This window comes from Peromyscus eremicus, chromosome 1 (assembly GCF_949786415.1).
Source record: "Peromyscus eremicus chromosome 1, PerEre_H2_v1, whole genome shotgun sequence".
NCBI classification, from domain to species: Eukaryota; Metazoa; Chordata; class Mammalia; order Rodentia; family Cricetidae; genus Peromyscus; species Peromyscus eremicus.
Window position 1 is genome coordinate 4759601 of NC_081416.1, and position 19802 is coordinate 4779402.

Consider the following 19802-nt stretch of genomic DNA (forward strand, 5'->3'; position numbering starts at 1 on the left):
CTGGAGCGTCTGTGTATAACGTGCTCCGTGTCTGTGCAGCTACTTTCCAGCTCTTTGCTTATTAATGAGCACACAAATAAAACAACAGTGTTGATTGGCCTACGTCTGTCTTTGTTCCTTTTTGGTCTTTTTATGTTTTAAATTCAGTGAAGATTTTGGGTAGGCCATAAATCTTGTAGTATTGCATCAATGATTCCTCCTTTGTACAGTGAAATAGGTAAGTAGAACTTTGGAAGACTTCCAGAAGATGCGTGGACTTTGTGTGTGTGTGTTTTAAGGCCTGTTCTAATTCAGAATAATAGAAACTTAAGTTTTTTTGTTTTTTTAAAACAGAGGTTCCATGATGTATGATTGACATTTCATTCTTATCTTTTGCTGACTGAAAGGCTGTGTGGTGGTGCAGTGACCACTCATAAACATTTAGTTCCTTCACCCACGAGCTAAAGAATTATCCTTTGATACTACTCAGTGAGGCAAGCAGAGCTGCTGATTGCTTAGCATACCCAGTTCTGAAAGTCGTTTATGGCCATGGTGACTGTAGTAACAGCAGACTCCACTCAGCACTTCAAGGAAGCTGTGATGGTTGGAAGCACAAAGAGCCAAATTTAGAAAACTGTCTTTCCATTTGAAGGAGAGTAGTATTCTACCCTAGTTTACAAAAGCTATCTGACTCACTGTAAGAAAGAATATTTAACCCCAAATTCTGGTCTGTTTGTTTTCCTTTTAGTAAAAACTAAGGTTTTTCTTCTACTTCTTGTCTTAAATGAATAAGGCCAAGTTTTGAATTTCTCATAAACTCACAAACATCACTTGGCTTACAATGTTTAGTTGTTCTATTTAGAATTTATTTTAGAGACAGCAATAGGATAGATAATTTGGACCTACAAATGATACTATAATCTTACACCATTTCAAACTTACTTCAACTTTGTGAACGAGGTTTTCTTTGCTCTAAGAAGTAAAATATCAGGGTAGGGGGGCCTTAGACACCGAGAGCTGACGCAACCCAGCACACTACTGACTGTGTTAGGAATGTGTTTCTTAATGCTTTTCTGATGAGGTGGGTGAGCTTCACTGTAAGATTAGGTGGTAAGTGCTAATAAATAGTTGTTGTCTTTAATATACTACATCTTGACAAATTAAATTTAGGCATCAGTCCAACTCCTTAAAGAAAACTTACAAATCCCTGTTTTAATTGAGTTCAAATTTTTTATATTCAGTTTTCATATTTTTAAGAACAAGGAGATAAAAATACTTATGTTTTCTTAGACTTTATTGCAGTTGATGGGTTTTATACAAATAGCTTCAAATTAAGAATTCTAAATCAATTTTCTGCCTTACTATTTTAAAAACCATTTTAGAGTTATATAAAAATGCATAGATCTAAAGTACCAAAACTATGATTGCCTGTTACAAAGACAGGAGGTGTTAGTACTGCAGGATGTATAAACTACCCAGTATCTCGCTGAAGATTAAATATGAAAAGATCAAAAAGAAGCAAACCTGTCAGCATTGTTTCATTTGTATAGTGGATAAAGAACTGAAGTTGAAACTCTGTACATTAAAACTCTAATCCATATTTGATCGCTGTATCTGAAAAGTCTTCCTTCTTGCTGAACCATTCTAGAATTCTTTGAAACAATTGCCCCAGCTTTCATCTCTTAGAAGTAAAAATTAATCTGCATAAATTTACCTTCTATGAAACCTCAATGTCAGCTGTTTTCTTCAGGGAAGCATGACTTAATGTTCCTTCCACAGGTTCTCTTCTGTTCTGTTCTGTTATTTTAATTTAAAAGCTTAATCTAGGAAAGTGTGTCAAAGTTAATGCATATTAAAATTTACTGTTTAGGGATTATGAGAAGATAATGATTGGATGCTTTTAAATTTGATTTTTACTTTTGACTTGAATTGTCATACCAGAATCTTATTAGAACTAATCAGAAAGGTTTTTTATTTATTCTTCTTTCAAACTGTATGTGGGAAATGTGCAAAAATTTCTTGAAATATTTACACTTTGTTACAAAGGACAGGAAACTGTTTTATTGAAGAGTGGAAATGAGCTCACAGGCCTAGTTTGTATATATTAATGCATAGTAACCTGAGAAGTATGGAGCTGGTATTCTTGGGGAGTGGAATGGCGCATAATTTAAAAATTGTAAAGGTATACTGAACTAAGATTTTCAACTGGATTTAAAACAAGCTCATATATATATGTATATATATAAAATCTTCTTGTGAAATGCTGGTAGACTTTAAAATACTGTAATGATACTGTGAATACTGATCTGTAGTGTTTCAGCATTTTACAGTAGCAAAACAAATGAGATTTAACAGTCTCAGCATTAGTCCATTATACCTCAGGTCTGCACCTGAGTGTGCCTGTTTTATTCTGCACTATGTTCCAACACCTAGAACAATGTCCATATGGAAAAGCTGCACCATGTATTTTTTTGCAGATGAGCTCTTTGGAAATTATTTTTGACCTAGTACCTTTGCATGAGGCTTGTTTGATGACCTGTTACCAATTATCAATAAATGGAATTCATTTCTATTTACAGTTTAGTGAACCAGCCTATGGTTTTTTTGTTCATGAAGTACTAACTAGTGGGAAACTGGAAAAAGAACTGAAAACTATTAGTGTTTTCACTTATATAGTTTTGTGTGGAATAACTTTCTAGAAATATGAGTGTGCTCCCTAAGGTATAAGAGAGGAGTGGGAGTAGCGCTTGGCATTGAGCCTTGTGATAGGTTGCCTACAGCTGATGTGCTCCACTCGGAGAAAAGCCAGTTCCCACTGCAACAGGCTTAAGTGTGAGCTGGTCCTATCCTACTGTGTCAGAAACAGGAAGAGCTGTGGAGACAGCAAGAGAATTAAGAAGGATTTTGTGATTGTGTTATAAATACTTTCCTTCATGAGTAACTGTTATTACAAAGTCAAAATAGCTTCTTTTTTTACTTCAGAATAGCAATGCACATTGTAATCAATAACCATACTTACTGTATGTATTTGTGAATATGAATTTAGTTTGCCCAGCACTTACAAGAGTCTTGTAATCAATTTAGTTGTACCATCCTCCCCTTTTGTAGCCTACTGGTAGACTATTCAATCTTTGATAATTTTGATGACAGCATTTCTTCTAAAAAGAAAAAACTTGTACAACATCCAAATAGTTCTACATCAGCATTGCTAATTGGGGGCGCCTGTAGAGGAACTCAGCTGACTCTCCCTGCCCCCTAGTTAATGGTAGACAGATCAGCTTATCATAGGCTTGGTTGGTTTCTGTCTTCAGCAGTTCTTATGTACTCCTCAGCATTGACATTGTTATGTGCAAAGCATAGATCCTCCTTAACATATCCTTTTCCTCTGGTCACCAGTCAGTATTCACTGGGGTCCCAGCAAACTAAATCTGCATAGTTTTAATGGGTATCAGATGCCAATTTGTATAATGACTTTTTCACAGGTCACGACAATTTGAGAGACAGTATGTAAATTCTTGTCTTTAAGTTTAGTTTTTAATTGATAGAATATGTGAGCAAATTGTAAGCTTGGGTAAACAGGTTATTTTTATTTATTTATTTATTTTTGCTGTTACCTAGATGAAGTTCCTGTAGAACGTGCGATACATTTTCCATTGTTCTGCACTGTCTTGTACACTAGAAGTCTCCTTACTAAAGCCCACTAAAGACTGTTCCACTCCAGATCATTTCACAAAGCCAGTGGGTCCTGATACTATTGAGAAGAACTGAACAGAATTTGCAAAAATGGCAGTAAATGTCATACATAGTGTATTTGTTAGGTTTATCTGTTTATTGCTGTTACTGTTTGATATTACAGAAGTCTCAGTTTAGAGTAAATTTCCTTGTTGCAAGAACTGCGCTCATTTAAAAGGTGACCTCCTTCAAAAGGGTCACGAAAGGCTGTGTCTGTCGATGAGTGTAGACGAGGTGTGGTTTCAGTTTACTGGAGATTGTTTTTGTGCTTATTGGAATAGGAAACTTTAGAGAAAGATATGGCGTTCGAATCAGTCCTTAGGCACAATCAGTCTCTAGGTAGGCCGAAAGGAAGAACATTTTAGATGAGGGCAAATCCATGGAAATGTGAGTGTGCAAGATGGGGACCATGAGTGTCGTGGTGGAATATGACACTACAGTAGAACAACAGGATTTTCTGAATATGGCCAGAGATCGTGTTTGGAAACTAATATGACTGCTTTACTGAGGACTCTCAGTGATTTCATTTAAAAAACAAAATAACAGTTAAAAAAAAATCACAAACGTATTCTCCCTGAAGAAAAACTGAAGCTATCAGTCCCTAACTCTTCGACTCAGTGGTGTCTGCCTAATCCTACCCCAAGAGAGACAGGTTTTGTGTGTTTTCTTTTGTTTGCTAGCCTCTTTAGGGTGGAGACAGAACTTCATTAACTGAAACTGTAAAGAGGGAAGAGGAGGGTCCCGGTACATCTGTTCAGCTGGCTGTGTGTGATTACCATCTGAAGAAGTGCTAAGTGTAGAAAGGATAGCAAGAGTGCTGCAGATCCTTTTTAATCATGGAAGGCTCACTGCACAAGTGGTTCCTGGTCCTTTTTGACAGTCAGTGTACTACGTACATCATCGCTTCTCTGAATTTGATCATTCGTCACTTCCCTTAGGAACCCTGTCTCCACGCCTGTGACTGTCCCAAATAATCTGCCCTTCTATTAACTACTTTGCTCTTTGTCTCGAAGTTACAGGAAGAGAGATTGAAGGAGGTTGAGAAAGCAAATGTTCCGGGTGTGAGATGAAGCCTGGGCTGGGTTGCACGGAGGGGGCAGTGACAGAAAAGCAGGAGAACAGATTGTTAAAGAGACGAGGAAAGCCAAGGAGAAAAGGATGATTACGTATGAGAAGCCGTCGGCAGGAAGGTGCCCAAGTACAGGTACTATAGTAGAATTTCGGTTTGGCCCCTTTGTTTAGACTGGAGAACGCTCCAGTAGGAATGACTGTGTGCAGTAGACCTTAACATGCACAGGCATAGTGTGAAGAAGAGGGGTAACTCCGTGTCTGTGACTCGGGGTGCAGGGCTGGAAACTCATCTCAGCATCAGCTGTGGGCTACTGCTTCAACTTAGCTAACTGAATAAGTGCGAAGAAGGGAGAAAGAGTTGAGTGAGCCCTGGAGACCAAGGACGCTAAATAAAGGAATGTGTTTTTCTGTTGACAAATTGTGACAGACAAATAAGAGCCTTAAAGTTGATAAAATTTGTTCGTTCTTAACGGAATGCTGGGGAGTCACAATGCCTTTATCATCTGTTCTCTCTCAAAGGGATTCCTTGTCTGCTGTGAGTTCAGCTTCTGTTGGTAGAGCGCTAACTAGTTATGAAGTTTAAAATCACTGCAGTTTTACAGTGTAAGATTTTAAAGTCAGCAGCAGCGAATTATATCTTACATTTATTGTGTATCATATCATGTGTTATATCTTTAAGGAAAGTTACTTTGAGTGAGCTAGTCTGTAAGGTGCTTTGAGACTGGTAAACATGTCTGAGATTCAGTTTTTTATTCTAAGATTTTTAGAATAAGTTACCAAGATTCTTATGTTTTCACTGTATTTATTTGTCCAGTCTAGTCTTTAATGTCAATACGGGCTTGGGCTTGCTTCTGAAACATCTACAGCACGATAGTGTTCATTTGTGTCATTGGGAGGTAGATGAAACATAGTGAAGTGATTGGGAGCCTGAGATCAGTGGCTGTAGTAATTGTTGTCTCCACAGGTGACCCAAAGGAACAGAATTGGACAGACAAGGTGGCTTTTCTTACTATAGGGACTCCTTTCTACATTTAGAATAATGTTCTTCAAGCACTAGCTTTATTTTTTTTTTGTAGGTCTTAGGTCAGCAAGTATTTGAGAGTTCACTGGGTGCTGGAAATCATACAGTAGAATCAAATGTTGTACAAGTCTTAGAATGTATTATAATTCATCCTTAACAAAATTCACTCCTGCTTAGTGTTCTGAGGGTTCTATGTGGCCAATCTTCTCTTCCTGGTTCCAGTGTCCTTTAATCATCACCCTTCTCAAAGTTTGATGTGAGCACACATTTTTCTGTTCTACAATTTAATCTTTGCTTTATTTTCCACATGCATACTTCGTATTGGAATTACTTCATTGTAGTTTCTCATCTGCCCAGTTGCAGTATAGTCTCGTCTTTGGTAACTTATCTGTCTGTGCACTGTTGAAACATACCAGAGACACTGACAATTCTTTTCATCAAGACCAGTAGGATTTTTTTTAATTAAAAGTTTTTATTTTTGCTGGGTGCTGGTGGTGCTGGTGGTGCTGGTGGTGCTGGTGGTGCTGGTGGTGGCGGTGGTGGTGGTGGTGGTGGTGGTGGTGGTGGTGGTGGTGCACGCCCTTAATCCCAGCACTCAGGAGGCAGAGCCAGGCGAATCTCTGTGAGTTCGAGGCCAGCCTGGTCTGCAGAGCGAGATCCAGGACAGGCACCAAAACTACACAGAGAAACCCTGTCTTGAAAAACCAAAAGAAAAAAAAAGTTTTTATTTTTAATTATGTGTATATGTGTGTTGGGGTTAAGGGTTGTGCATATGAGTACAGTGCCAGAGGATCAAGCTTAGGGTATTGGATCCCCTGGAGCTATAGGTACAGGCAGTTGTGAGCTGCCCAGCATGGGTGCTGGGAACTGAACTTGAGTCCTTTGCAAGATCAGTATGCACTCTTAACTGCTGTACCATCTCTCCAGCCCCTGGTAAAAGATTTTATATTCTATATTTCAGGATAATTTTTGAAGTTGACTGATTTTCCATAGAGAAGGAACCTTTGTAAATAATATAAAAAGGTATTCTCATCTACTCAAAGTGTTGCTCTTGCTGACCTAGACAATAGATGTAAGCTCTGATTTGCGCTAAGGAAGATGCTTTGAAATCAACAGTGGAACTGGGTTCCCAGATCCCTACCGAGGAGAAAAGCTGCTTCCTGTCAAGGGTCAGTTCCCAGGTAGGTCTCTGAGCTGAAGCTGTCTTGTTACTTTTACGTCTCCTTGGTGATTTTGTGTCATCTTCACACACGTGCACTGTGTGCTGTCTTGCTCTGAGATTGCTCGTCTAGTGCCCCCATTGCTGTCCTCCTGCCCACACCCTTCCAGGGCTCCAGTAGCAGCTTCTGCCCACAACACTGAAGAGCACTCCTCCTTACTGGTCTTCCAGTTACTCCGCACACCTGCAGCTGCAAACCAGAACTAACTAGTAAGGCTGGCTGGCCCAAGAGAGGAAATACTGAGAGACGGCAGCGGGCCTACTGGCTGTGTCCACTTTGGGTTGGCTGTCTTCTTTTTTCCTCTAGGGAAGGCCCTTATTAATGGAATTATGAGTGGTACACTTTGTGGTCATAGAGTGTGTGCAAAGATGTAAAGGCTCTTAGTTTAATCTTTTAAATTCATTTGATTCCTTAGATGTAAATGAAGATCAGGAGCAGATTTGAAGAAATGCAAAGTGAATTGGTACCAGTCAGCATGTCAGAGACAGAGCACATGGCCTCCATTTCTTCTGATGCAAATACTGGGAAAACACCTGAGTTAAAAGAAGACTCGTGCAACCCATTTTCTGGTGATGAAAGCAACAAATTAGAAACCGAATCTGAACTATTGTCATTGAACTCTGACAAAATTTTATGTCAACCTAATGAACACAGTTGTCAAATTGAACAAGAAAACCTTATTCCAGACTGTGGTGGTGGTGAGAATTCTTATGTTAAAACAGACCCGTACTCAGAAAACTCTGAACAAGTAGATGACTTTCCTGCTGGGGACTTTGCAAAACAAGTGTCAAAAACAAGTGACCCAGAACAGACAGTGACACAGATACTGGCGGAGTTGAGGTCCTCTGCATCTACAGAAGCCAGTGACCCAAAGACGTCCTCAGCAAGCCTCTACGACACAGACTGCACCAGGAAACTCATTTCTCAGATAAAGACTGTTTCAGCATCAGATGATTTGTTGGGAGAAATCGAGTCTGAGCTTTTGTCTGCAGAGTTTGCAGATGAACACCAAGTACCAAATGGAGTGAATAAAGGCGAGCACGCCTTAGCCCTGTTTGAGAAGTGTATGCATGGCAAGTACTTGCAGCAGGAGCTCACGATTAAGAAGTAAGTCTAGTCTGTGGGAGGAAACCAGGGCAGAACTGCACTTTGTCTAAGGAAAGTAGTCTCTTGTCCACGTCTCATTTCAGAATGCAGTGAGTGTCTACTCCCTTAATAACTGAGCACCTTTCGTTTGCTGCTTCTGCTGGCTGTTGTAAGTCTAAGGAAATAAAGAGTAAACAGTGTAAGCGCGTTAGGGAGTGAGAACCTTGTATAAAGGCAATTCAAGTTATGTCAGAATAATTCAAAAGGAAATTGAAAGTCATGAAATTTAAGTCTGGAAGCTTAAAATTTGGAGAACAGAATTTGAGCATATTGTGCTTTTAGACTTCTATTTGTATAGTGTTTTGATGATAGTTTGATTTTCTTCAGCCTGTTTTTTGTTTTGTTTTGTTTTGTTTGTTGGTTTGTTTTTCAAGACAGGGTTTCTCTTTATAACAATCCTGGCTGTCCTGGAACTTGCTCTGTAGACCAAACTGGCCTTGAACTCACAGAGGTCCACCTGCCTCTGCCTCTGCCCCATCCCCCACCTCCTGAGTCCTGAAATTAAAGGTGTGCACCGTCACCTCCCAGCTTAATTTTTCCATTTTTTAATTAAAATTTAAAAATTTTTTAAATTTGTTTTCTAATTTTTTTAATTAAAAAAATGAGTGTATTATGATGTGAGGGGTGTGCACATGTGAAAGTCAGAGAACAACTTTTTTGAGTCATTTCTCCCCTTCTGCCTTTACATAGGTTCTGGGGATCAAATCCCTTTTTCTCAAGAATGTCTCTGCTCACTAGATCTAACTTGGAACACTGCTGACTTGTGATACACTCTGCGTTCGCACTGAACCCTCTGTGCTCCTGTCCTCTAGGCTTAGGGCTCCTTCCCCACGGCCCTGCAGTCTGCACCTACTCCATAGCCCTGTTCTCACGGAGTCTTCCTGATGCCCTTCTCTAGTTTTCTTAGATGTTGAATCCTAACAGTTTATACAGCACTTATAAATTTAAAGCTGTGTCCACTTACTAGTATCATACGCTATTATGTGACTGGCACACATCTTGACTCATGGAATCTTACAGATACACAGTATGTACTGCTGTCATCCTGAGATGTGTAAGGTACCTGACACACAAACTAAGAAACAGCTTCATGAGTTTGATTTTAGAAGTTTTATCAGTTATGACTGAAAATCATCAGGTTACCGATAGTTGGATGACTAAAAAGTATCAGGAGTACAGCAAAAAAACAAAACAAACAATTCCTCTCTTTGTTCTACCCTGTCAGAGCAAGAGCAGTGCGGTAGAGTGGGGTTAGGGCGTTAATGAGAAGCATGAAATTGGAAGAGTCCCGTTGGCTGAGTCAAATTGTTCATTCCTAAGAGAGAGACAGTACTTACCTGGTGTTACTCTTGTGGCCATTACGGCATCATAGAAGTGTCAAATATTATTGGAAGCTTCGTTGATTGTTGTTGTTGTTGTTGTGGTTTTACATATATTTTTACTTCCAAATAAAATACTTGTTAGTTCAGGTAAGCAACTAGATGTTTTTCTTAACTTTTACCTCCATTTAATATTCTGTGAAGAACACTACATTTGAGTTCCTTTGATCGAAATTTTCATAAATGCATCCTTTCCCAAATGTCTGAGTTGGGAAATGTCTGGCAAAATTGTATGTATTGAAGATGTACAATGCAATGATTTAAAAGTCATTATGACTCTGCAATCAAGCTAGTAAACATATCTATCCTCTCACGTAGTTATGTGTGTGGTGTGAACCCTTAAGATTTACTCTCTTTGCAAATTTCCTCTCTTCCTTCTCTGGGTCTGTCTGTCTGTTCCCACCCCCTTTCTTCCCTTCCCTTTCCTTTATTCTCTTCCCTTTCTTTTTTTTCATCCTCTTCTCTGTGCATTGTGCTAAAGGACCTTAAAAATGATAGACATGAACTCTGCTACACCCCCAGCCCTATTATCACCATGTTGTACATTAAATTCCCCAGAACTTGTCTTAACCTGGAAGTTTGTACCCTTTGGATCTCATCTCCTGTATCCTTTACTTGCTGCTTCCAGGAAAATACCACTCCACTCTGTTTGTATTCTGTTATCAGTGTAATATTGTTCAATGACCCAACTTACATTCTTGAGAATAGTTGTCTGTGTGGAGTGTATACATGACATCTAAGAATAACAAATAACACATTTAGGCTGTGGGTGTGGCCAGTGGTAAGGTGCTTGCCTAGTAGGGCTTATTGGCCAGAGATTTTTTTTTTTTTAAATATCTGATGTATGAATCAACAAAGTGAGTATTTAGGCTTGCTAACAAAACTAGCAGCTCTTTCCTTTCTCATCTTCCTACCTTTTCTTATATAGACAGGATTGGAAATAGTGTATCCATAAACATAAAATCACTTGATGGCAAAGACATGCTCTGAGAAGGCATCATTAGGTGTGGGGTTTTGTTCTTATATGAATATGGTATTTTATTATAAAAAGATTGCTTGAGAGTATTGACTTATATAATAGGTGTCTACATCTAATCTGTAGATAGCTAATATTCCATATCTTATTTCCATTTTTGCTTTATTTATATTCCCCCTTTATGTTTAGGTTAATTAAAGAAAATAAGAATCATCAGGAACTCATCTTAAATATTTGCTCAGAAAAAGACAATTTAAGAGAAGAACTGAAAAAAAGAACAGAAACAGAGAAGCAGCATATGAACACAATTAAACAGGTAAAAAAAATAATTCTTCCAAGACCATACTTAAATTTAGAAAGTAAACTCCTGAAAACAAACAAACAAACAAAAAACATGTAATAAGTTAAAAACATTTCAAATGCAGGAAGCTGTCTGTGGTTGATACATTGTGCACCCCAATAAACTTATCTGGGGGTCAGAGAACAGAACAGCCACTATATTAAACGTAGGTTTAGGCAGTGGTAGCACACGCCTTTAATCCTAGCATTCAGGAGGCAGAGATCTGTCTGGATCTCTGTGAGTTCAAAGCCCCACTGGAAACGGCCAGGCATGGTGACACACACCTTTAATCCCAGGAAGTGATGGAAGGGAGCAGAAAGATATATAAGTCGTGAGGACCAGGAACTAGAGGTCTTTTTAAGCTTTGGGGCTTTTAGCAGCAGTTCAGCTGATATCCATTTGGATGAGGACTCAGACAGAGGCTTCCAGTTTGAGGAAACAAGATCAACTGAGAAATTGGTGAGGTGAGATTGGCTGTGGCTTGTTCTGTCTCTCTGATCTTTCAGCGTTTACCCCAATACCTGGCTCCCAGGTTTGTTTATATTAATAAGAACTTTTAAGATTTGTGCTACAGGAAACTACTTTGTATTTAAAGCATTAGAATGAGCCTGAATTATTTTATATAAATAATTATTCGTTTAACTGTTCCAAATATGACACATTTTCTTCCCAAACCATGAAAAAGGCTTGATTTGATCTAACTTCTTACCAATTAAGAGAAGATGTAGTTAATAGTAGTGACACCTAGACATTTCTGGCTTCAGGATCTTTTTCTCACTGTGGTTCTAGTATGGTTTCATTCCCAGTGTTTTGTGAGTTGTACTGTGAAGGTCATGTCAGGCTAACTGGTGTCCATAGCTGGAACTTTTCTTTCTCTCTTTTCCATGGGTGTGTTTGCTGCATGGATGGATGGGTGAGTGCTTAGGTGTAACAGAGCAAAAGCTGCTCTTGGTTTTTTTGAGCTGTTTTTTCTTCTGTGGACAGAGTGGGAGTGTCCTGTGCTGGGTGGTGGACTTAGCACTGGCATGTTCTGAGAAATGGATCTTGTGGTTTTCTTCCTTGTGTGGGCATCATAAGGCACACTTCAACTAAAAGTGCTAGGAGACAGTGGGGATGCAGGCTTGGAGTGTACCTACGGTCCATCATTTACACAAGCATTGTCATGCTGCTCATGACTGTTTCCTGTTCTTTCCTAGAAAGCTGTCTAATGAAAGCAGCAGCAAACAGCTGTATAATAAAAAATTCAACCAAGTTTTCATTTACTTGTGTTTTGATATGTATTTGTTGCACTTTTACATAATTGAAAGGAGATTGTAAGCTGTTGTATGCAGTAGTTAATTGTGATTTTTTTATGTGCTCCAGGTCTACCACATGTAAGCCAAACTTAAAGGCTAAAGCCTGTGAGGGAACCTGAGGAATAGTCAGGATCCATATTTTGCATTCTTCATTTGCATTGTATGTATTAATTGTATCATTGGTCTGTTTGGTACAGCTATAAAATATAACCTGGAAATCATTATTTTTACAGTTAGAATTAAGAATAGAGGAACTGAATAAAGAAGTTAAAGCTTCTCAAGATCAGCTAGTTGCACAGGATGTCACAGCTAAAAATGCAATTCAGCAAATCCACAAAGAGATGACCCAGAGGATGGACCAGGTATTTCATATCACTATTAATTTTGTAGTTTGGTACTTGTTTATTAGAATATAACAGCTATTGTGACTCCGGTGGCACTCATAGAAAGAGCTTTGAAAGGAAGCGAAGGACTGGAGGGGTGACTCAGCTGGGAAGACTGCTTGCTGATCTTGCAGAAGTCAGGAGTTTATATTCTAGCATCCAGTCAGGTGGCTCCCAGCCACCTATCACTCCAGTGCCAGGGTTCCCATGCCCTCTTGTATCCTCCAAGAGCATTCACATGCTTGTGCTCAGACAGAGACACACACATACACATAATAAAAATAAAAAAATAAATCATAAACAGTGCTAAGGCAATCGTAAATACATGCTAATTTTAAAAAAATTAATAAATTAAGGAATATATGGGACAAAATGAGAGTCACCTCTTCACCTGTGTCTCCAGTCCCTTCCTATTTCTTTCCTCATTCCATAGCTAATTATTGACATTTTGTTACGTCACATATACATGTACTTGAGACACCTGCTTGTGTATGTATGCTTTCACTAGCCCCTTTTGTGTTGCTACAACAAAACACTTGAGTATGGATACTCTATTACAAAAACAGGTGCATATTTATGTTATAGTTCTAGCAGTTCAAGAGCAGGACAACCCAGAGAGAGTAGTTGTGACTTCTGGTGACCGGAAGCCGGATTTCACTCTTTCTTTCCAAGTGTCTGCCTGCCAATCTTGCCAGCCAAACCCCATTACAAGTGTGAGGTTACAGGAACTGCGATGGATGGTCCTCTTCCGGGGGCCCAGAGTGGCACAGAAACCAGCAAGGAAGCAGATGTGGAGAAGGGAAATACATACACTAAAAGCCACACCAACCAAAGTAAAAGGAGTAAGAAAGGGCTGGGAGCTTAGTACAAAAGTATATGCTAGCACTGCAGGAAATAGTTTTTATCTGTAGATGTTTTTATGTGAAAATATTTTTATTAATGCGAGGTAATGTTTTCTTTCTAAGGCCAATAAGAAATGTGAAGAGGCTCGTCAAGAAAAGGAAGCAATGGTAATGAAGTATGTGAGAGGTGAGAAGGAGTCTCTAGACCTTCGCAAAGAAAAAGAAACACTTGAGAGAAAACTTAGAGATGCAAATAAGGAGTTGGAGAAAAACACTAACAAAATTAAGCAGCTTTCTCAGGAGAAAGGGCGGCTGCAGCAACTCTATGAATCGAAGGTATAACTTGTGCCTCTTTCCCTAGTCACACAGCAGTGTAGGACTGAAGCAATCCAGTGTATTTTATTAGCTTACTTTCATGCGTGTTTTAGGTGCCTCATTCCTTGCTGGTAGAAAGGTTTTTCTTAATCATTTTTAAAACTTTCTTTTAGAAGCTGTTGGAAAAATTAGTTTGTATCTCCAAAGGAAAAAAAAAAAAACTTTGCTAAAATATGTACATATTAATGTCAGTTGTGAATAGCTTTAAAATTAAACATATCATTTGGCCAGAGTCTTCCTTGTTTTTTTATTTAATACCTTTTCCCCCTGCAGTGCCAGGGACTGGGTCTGGGCCTTCATACAGGCCGGGCAAGGTCACCGCTGCTGAGCGCATCTCCAGCATGGCCAGAATCTTAGTGCAATACTTAGTTTACTGGAGACCAGAATTCATATTTTCTTACTGACAAATGTATTTATTCTACAGCTGTCCTAGAAGGTTGAATGGCTGAAGTTGTAGCTATTCAGAGCTCTTGCTATTGTCTTTTAGTTTGGAAATGTTGTTACTGTCCTCCAGGATTCTAGCAGAACCAGCTCAATCATGTTTACTTTACTGCCAGATAGTTAAGAATCAGTATGTTTGTCTTCCACTGCACCCAAACTAGGTAATAATTATCTTCATGTCTGTTAATTTGATTTAGAGTTTTATTACTCTCTTATCATTTGAACCTTAAATCAGTTTTATAGCCTTTGGGCCATAGTGTACCCACCCTTGAATTATTGTGTTACTGCACAGGGGTGTAAAAGACCCACAGTTGATTGTTTAAGTGAAAAATGACCTGATGTCCTTTTAGGAAGGTGAAACGTCTAGACTCATCAGAGAAACAGACAAATTAAAGGAGGAGATCAGCTCGTACGTCATTAAAGTCAAGTGGGCACAGAACAAGCTAAAGGCTGAGATGGATTCACACAAGGTGAGTGTGGGTGCCGTGGGGCAGCCGTGAGGGCTCAGGGAGAGTTCGGTGACAGCTAAGGAGCTGTCCTTAGCGACTCTGCGTGTTGGGTCATCATCGTAAGAAAGGGATTTAAATTTTATAATTCAGAGTTTATAACACCTAAATTTGCCAAGTTATTTAATCTTTTTTTTTTTTTTTTTTTTTTTGGATCCTCAGTTTGAGGGGAGGGAAACTTCAATATATGTTGTTGGAATTAAAATGAAAAATTTTAAAGTATCTTAAGATTCTCATAATTAAGAATATATGTTCATGTTTAAATATAATTTAATACAAATAGCTTATCTGTTTTCATAAATATCCTATTGCTACTATACTAGCAAAAACATGTATGTGCATGAACACACATGTGCTAGGCTAATTACCCTGTCCCTGAACTGCTTGCTGCAAATACCATTTTATTTAAAAATTAATGTAATAAAATGTAGTTACGAAGTCTGGTAACTGATGGCATAGTTTAAACACAAATAGAGTTAGTCTTTGGAGAAATAAAAATCTGCAGATGATAAAATGGACAGTAAAAATAAACTCTGAAATGTAGCTTAAACAGAGGGGTGGTGTTAGAGAAATAGTGTGTTATTTTCCAAGTTTTTAAAAGTAGGCTTAACGATGCTGTCTAAAACATAATTCCAGGTTGCCTTATTACTATTATTGTTTTAGTTTTTTGAGATGGGGTTTCTCTGTGTTGTAGCTCTGGCTGTCCTAGAACTCACAATGTAGACCAGACTGGCCTCGAAACTTAGATCCCCCTGCCTCTGCCTCCCAAATGCTGGGATTAAAGGCATGTGCCACTACCGCCTGGCCACATTGCCTTATTAAGGATTATGAAGTCAATGAAATTGTTAATCACCTTTGGATATCTGTATGTTAGTATCAGAAAACTGTAGGTAGTCTGTATTGAGAGTAGTCAAAGGTAGATTAGCAGTGTGCTCTGTTTCTGTCACTCACAATCCATGGGTGTGTGGGAAACTACAAAGAACTCCTAGAAAGCAGTGGAGAAACCTGACTCACTTAGCTACTCAAGATTTTCCCTGTACTCTGGGTTATGTGGTGAGAAATTAAAATTTGAAATTCACAAAAAATAATTTCTAACTGCCTGAGTTACTCTTAATTTCTGAGCACCCTGCTCAGTCATTTCTAATGTTTTTGGCACTTTCTTTTCCTCTATCTCTGTTTCTAAGAGAAAGAATCTTAAGGTCTACTGGAATATTGGCATTTAGCTTGCACATCTGTGAGTCCTGAGTGTTTAAAGATAGGATGGTGAGAAACTTCTAATGGCAGTGTGAGAGGTGAAACCAGGTTGTTTAGAGAAGTGCCTGAAGGCTGACTTCTGTGAGGTGACATGATGTAGATGAACCAGTTAGGACATAAAAATAGTAAGCATACTGACCTGCTGTGTGGAAACTGGGTGTTTACTAGTTCTTTTTAAGTAAGGCCTTGGGTTTAGCCATCAAGCATTAGCTCTGTGTACAGTGCTGTTAGGTAATGCAGACATGTGAGAGTGAGAAGACAGTTTTTGCCTTCGGAGTGTCTGGACCAGGGCCCTGGCTTAACCTCTTCTATGCATCTGCCTACTGGCTGGGAGAAGGAAACTGAGTCAAGATTTAGAGGTGATCTGGCAGCGTGGGAAACCACTCAGATGAGCAAGAGACTTTGTAAACTTTCCTGGGCCCCACTTCAGTCTTAGGGTACTGGGGTACTGTGGGTTCTGGGTCCATTGTGAGCAGTGGTCCTGGTCAGCCCTCCTGAAGTCTAAACTGTGTGTGTATCTGACGTCCAGGTCAAGGTCAGACTACAGACATTATCATCTCCCTCAAGCTCCTTTGTGGGTTTAACTAAAATTATTTCTCCAATGTTTAGCCTTTAAAAACAGAAGTTTTGTTGAATGTAGTGAATAATGAAGAAAGACTTCCCACATTGTACCTCATGTACTTGCTTATCTGTCTGGTTGCCATGGTCTCATTGCCTGACCTCAGAATAAGAAGATCTCACTGGAGCATAGGTATGGCTGGCAACAGATATGATCATGGTCCCTTGGCAGCATGGTTGGCTGTGGTGGGTGCTTGCCAGGCAGTTCTGCCCCCAAAAGCTAGCATTCTGTTGTCTCTCACATCAAAGCAGCATCTACAGAGTCGGGCAGGATGCAGGAGAACTTCCCGGGGCCTGTGTGACTAGCATTGCTCTTGTGTTCCGTCTGCTCAGCTGCCGAAAGCCAGGATCTGCACTTCCTGTGGCTCTGCAGTTGTTGCCGTCTCTGTGGCCAGTGCTGCCTCAGTCTCATGGTTTGTCAGAGGCTCACTGCCAGAGTTTAGAACTTTCTGAGAGTTGTGTTGCTGCTTTACCCCCTTTAGTAAGCCGCCATCTGTTTGTTCTGTATCTGTTGTTTGCCCTCTTGCACTGTGGGATAGCAAGATCCAGACATACCCTTCCACCTTAAACTAAAAATCCTCCCAAAGTACAGAAACTGAAGGGTTAAAAAAACAAAACTGTATGTACACACAAAGGAGAAAAAACAACAAAAATATGTGAAGTGAAGGTTTTCAGACTTGAGACAAAAGACAGCATAGGCTAGTGATCCCTAAGTGAAGTGAAACAGATGAGGCTATTGCTGGGGTTCTGCAGCATGAGGAGAGGAATTGAAGCCAAACCCAGCACCTTTCTGGGTTGAGGATATAGAGTGCCAAGTATGGAGAAGAGGAGAGCGGGGTTCAAAAATGCAAAAGGACTAGGACCCACAACCCCTGGAGCTCACAAGGGCTAGGAAGTCGATGTTACTGTGGACACCAGCCAAAGTGCAGGACTCTTAGCACACTGGGCATCTAGTAGCCCTCAGCAAATATTGCTTTAGTTGTGAGGGCCATTTCACACAGCTTTAAAAGCAAGCTTATTGCAAGTAATTCAGCTTTGCACTAATACAAATTATAGGAATAATTTCAAGTGATTGTAAAACATTGCCTGAAAGTACACAATTCACTATGTTTGGCACCTAATGAAAAATGACCAGCATACAAAATCAGCAGAAAAATGCAGTCTATAGAACAAAGGAATCAGCTGGGCAGTGGTGGCGCACGCCTTTAATCCCAGCACTCGGGAGGCTGAGCCAGGTGGATCTCTGTGAGTTCGAGGCCAACCTGGGCTACAGAGTGAGTTCCAGGAAAGGTGCAAAGCTACACAGATAAATCATGTCTTGAAAAAAAACCAAAACAAAAAACAAAACAAAAAAAAGAACAAAGGAATCAGTCAATAGGAACAGATCCAAAATGACTCATAGTATAGAATTGTACACAAGGATGTTACAGTTGACATTATAAGCACCCTCTATATCTCCAAGGAGATAAAAAAGGCTTGAGTCAGATAAGAGGCGACATGGATGGTATTTAAAATTAATATTGATACAGCATTCATGATGAAAAACATGTAGGATTAACAGATGAAGTACTGCAGAAGACCAGATCATTGAATTAAACAGCAGTAGAGAGGCTGGGGGTGTAGTTCAGTTTATGATAGAGTATATGCATGAAGCCCTGGATTCAGTCCCCATAAAACTGAACCTAGTGGCGCATGCCTGTGATCCCAGCGCTTAGGCAGTGTTTAAGGTTATTCTGAGCTAGCTAACAAGTTTGAGGCTAGCCTAGGCTGCATGAAACTTTCTCAAAACATGTAACACCAATGCCTATGTTCAACTGCATTCTTTATACCTGACATCTTCAATAATTTACAGTGTCTTCCTTTCCTCTGTCACCTCCCTATCTGAATAAATGACAAGCCAGTCTTTTAGTTGCTCAGGTCAAAAGGCTTTCAACCTTGATTTCTCTCAGCATATCCAGCCCCTCATCCTACACCTTTCAAGCCTGTGTTTACCCAACACCTCATTGAAACTGCCTAGCCAGTCTGCGTAAGCTCTAAACTCCTCTCCTAAACTTTACTGTTGTTTTATTTTTACTCCTAAGCACCTGTCCCTAATATAATGAACATACCCTTTACTTATGTATTTTTTTTATTTAACTCCTCAATAGAATGTCAGCTTCGTAGGGGTAGAGATATTTGTTTGCTTATAAAGCCATTTCCCAGAACAGGCTGTACAAGCTGGGGAGATGGCTGGGTGGATGAGAACTGAGTTCAGATCCCCAAAAACCCAGGGCACTTCTGTGGTGAGATGGGGGCTGAGACAGGAGCATCTCCAGAAGCCTGTAGGCTAGCTAGCCTGGTGCATGCAGCTGCCGCATGGTGGGGGGTGAGGGCTGACAACTAAAGTTGTCCTCTGACCTCTGTTCACATGCACACACACACACACACACACACACACACACACACACACACACACGCAAGATTTAACAAAAAGGAACAGTGCCTGGAAGTGCTCGTTTGATAGGTAAATCAAACACAGTAAGCATCCTTAACCTACACACAATGTGAATATTTTTCATTTATTCAAATGTTCATTTAATTAGTCACATTTATTTGATACACAGAAATCTCACTTGCAGTTTTTGGGTACTGAAATGGGCCAGAACTATATATCAGCTGTGTCTTGGTTCTGATAGTGAAGATGCAGAACCACAGTTGTTACCTCGTCTGAGATTCTTTAATATCTAGATTATTACATTATTTCTATTTTAAGTGATACTGGGTTCTAACATATGGCCATTTACTATCAATGACCAGTAGCTCAAGGAAGATAAGTAAATACTTAATTATGATACTTGTTGTTAAAATGACACATGGAGTAGTGTGTGGAGCTAGGTGCAGTGTGGATGTTTAGGAGAAGAAGGCAAACCTGTTCCAAGCATAAGAACAAAAGGGGCCGACGCCGACCTGCCTAGAGCAGAGGCTGCTGCCTGGCATTCCTCCACAGATGCAGTAGGTTTTAGTCACTGCTTTTGTTTCTCATCGCTGTGCCAGAACTCCTGATAAAGCGCAAGGAAGGTCTTTTTGGCTATGGTTTTGCATTATAGCAGGAAAGGCATGACCAGCAGTTTGAGAGGCCTGGTCACATGGCATCTGCAGTCAGGAAGGTGGGAGAAATTACCCTCCGGGGAGCAAAAAGCAAGCAATGAAGACACACAGAAGAGAGTATACATGTATTCAGTGGG

The 19802-nt window shown here is 39.8% G+C and overlaps 1 protein-coding gene across 1 annotated transcript in view; it reads left to right on the forward strand.

Annotated features, from left to right (window-relative positions):
• Ccdc186 (coiled-coil domain containing 186) overlaps positions 1 to 19802 on the forward strand; it is a 32667-nt gene that overhangs the window by 974 nt on the left and 11891 nt on the right. Inside the window, exons 2-6 of the mRNA XM_059256271.1 lie at positions 7439 to 8130; positions 10714 to 10840; positions 12393 to 12521; positions 13508 to 13720; positions 14551 to 14670. Of these exons, the coding sequence (XP_059112254.1) occupies positions 7445 to 8130; positions 10714 to 10840; positions 12393 to 12521; positions 13508 to 13720; positions 14551 to 14670 (1275 nt within the window). The 5' untranslated portion in view covers positions 7439 to 7444. The remainder of the gene's footprint in view (positions 1 to 7438; positions 8131 to 10713; positions 10841 to 12392; positions 12522 to 13507; positions 13721 to 14550; positions 14671 to 19802) is intronic.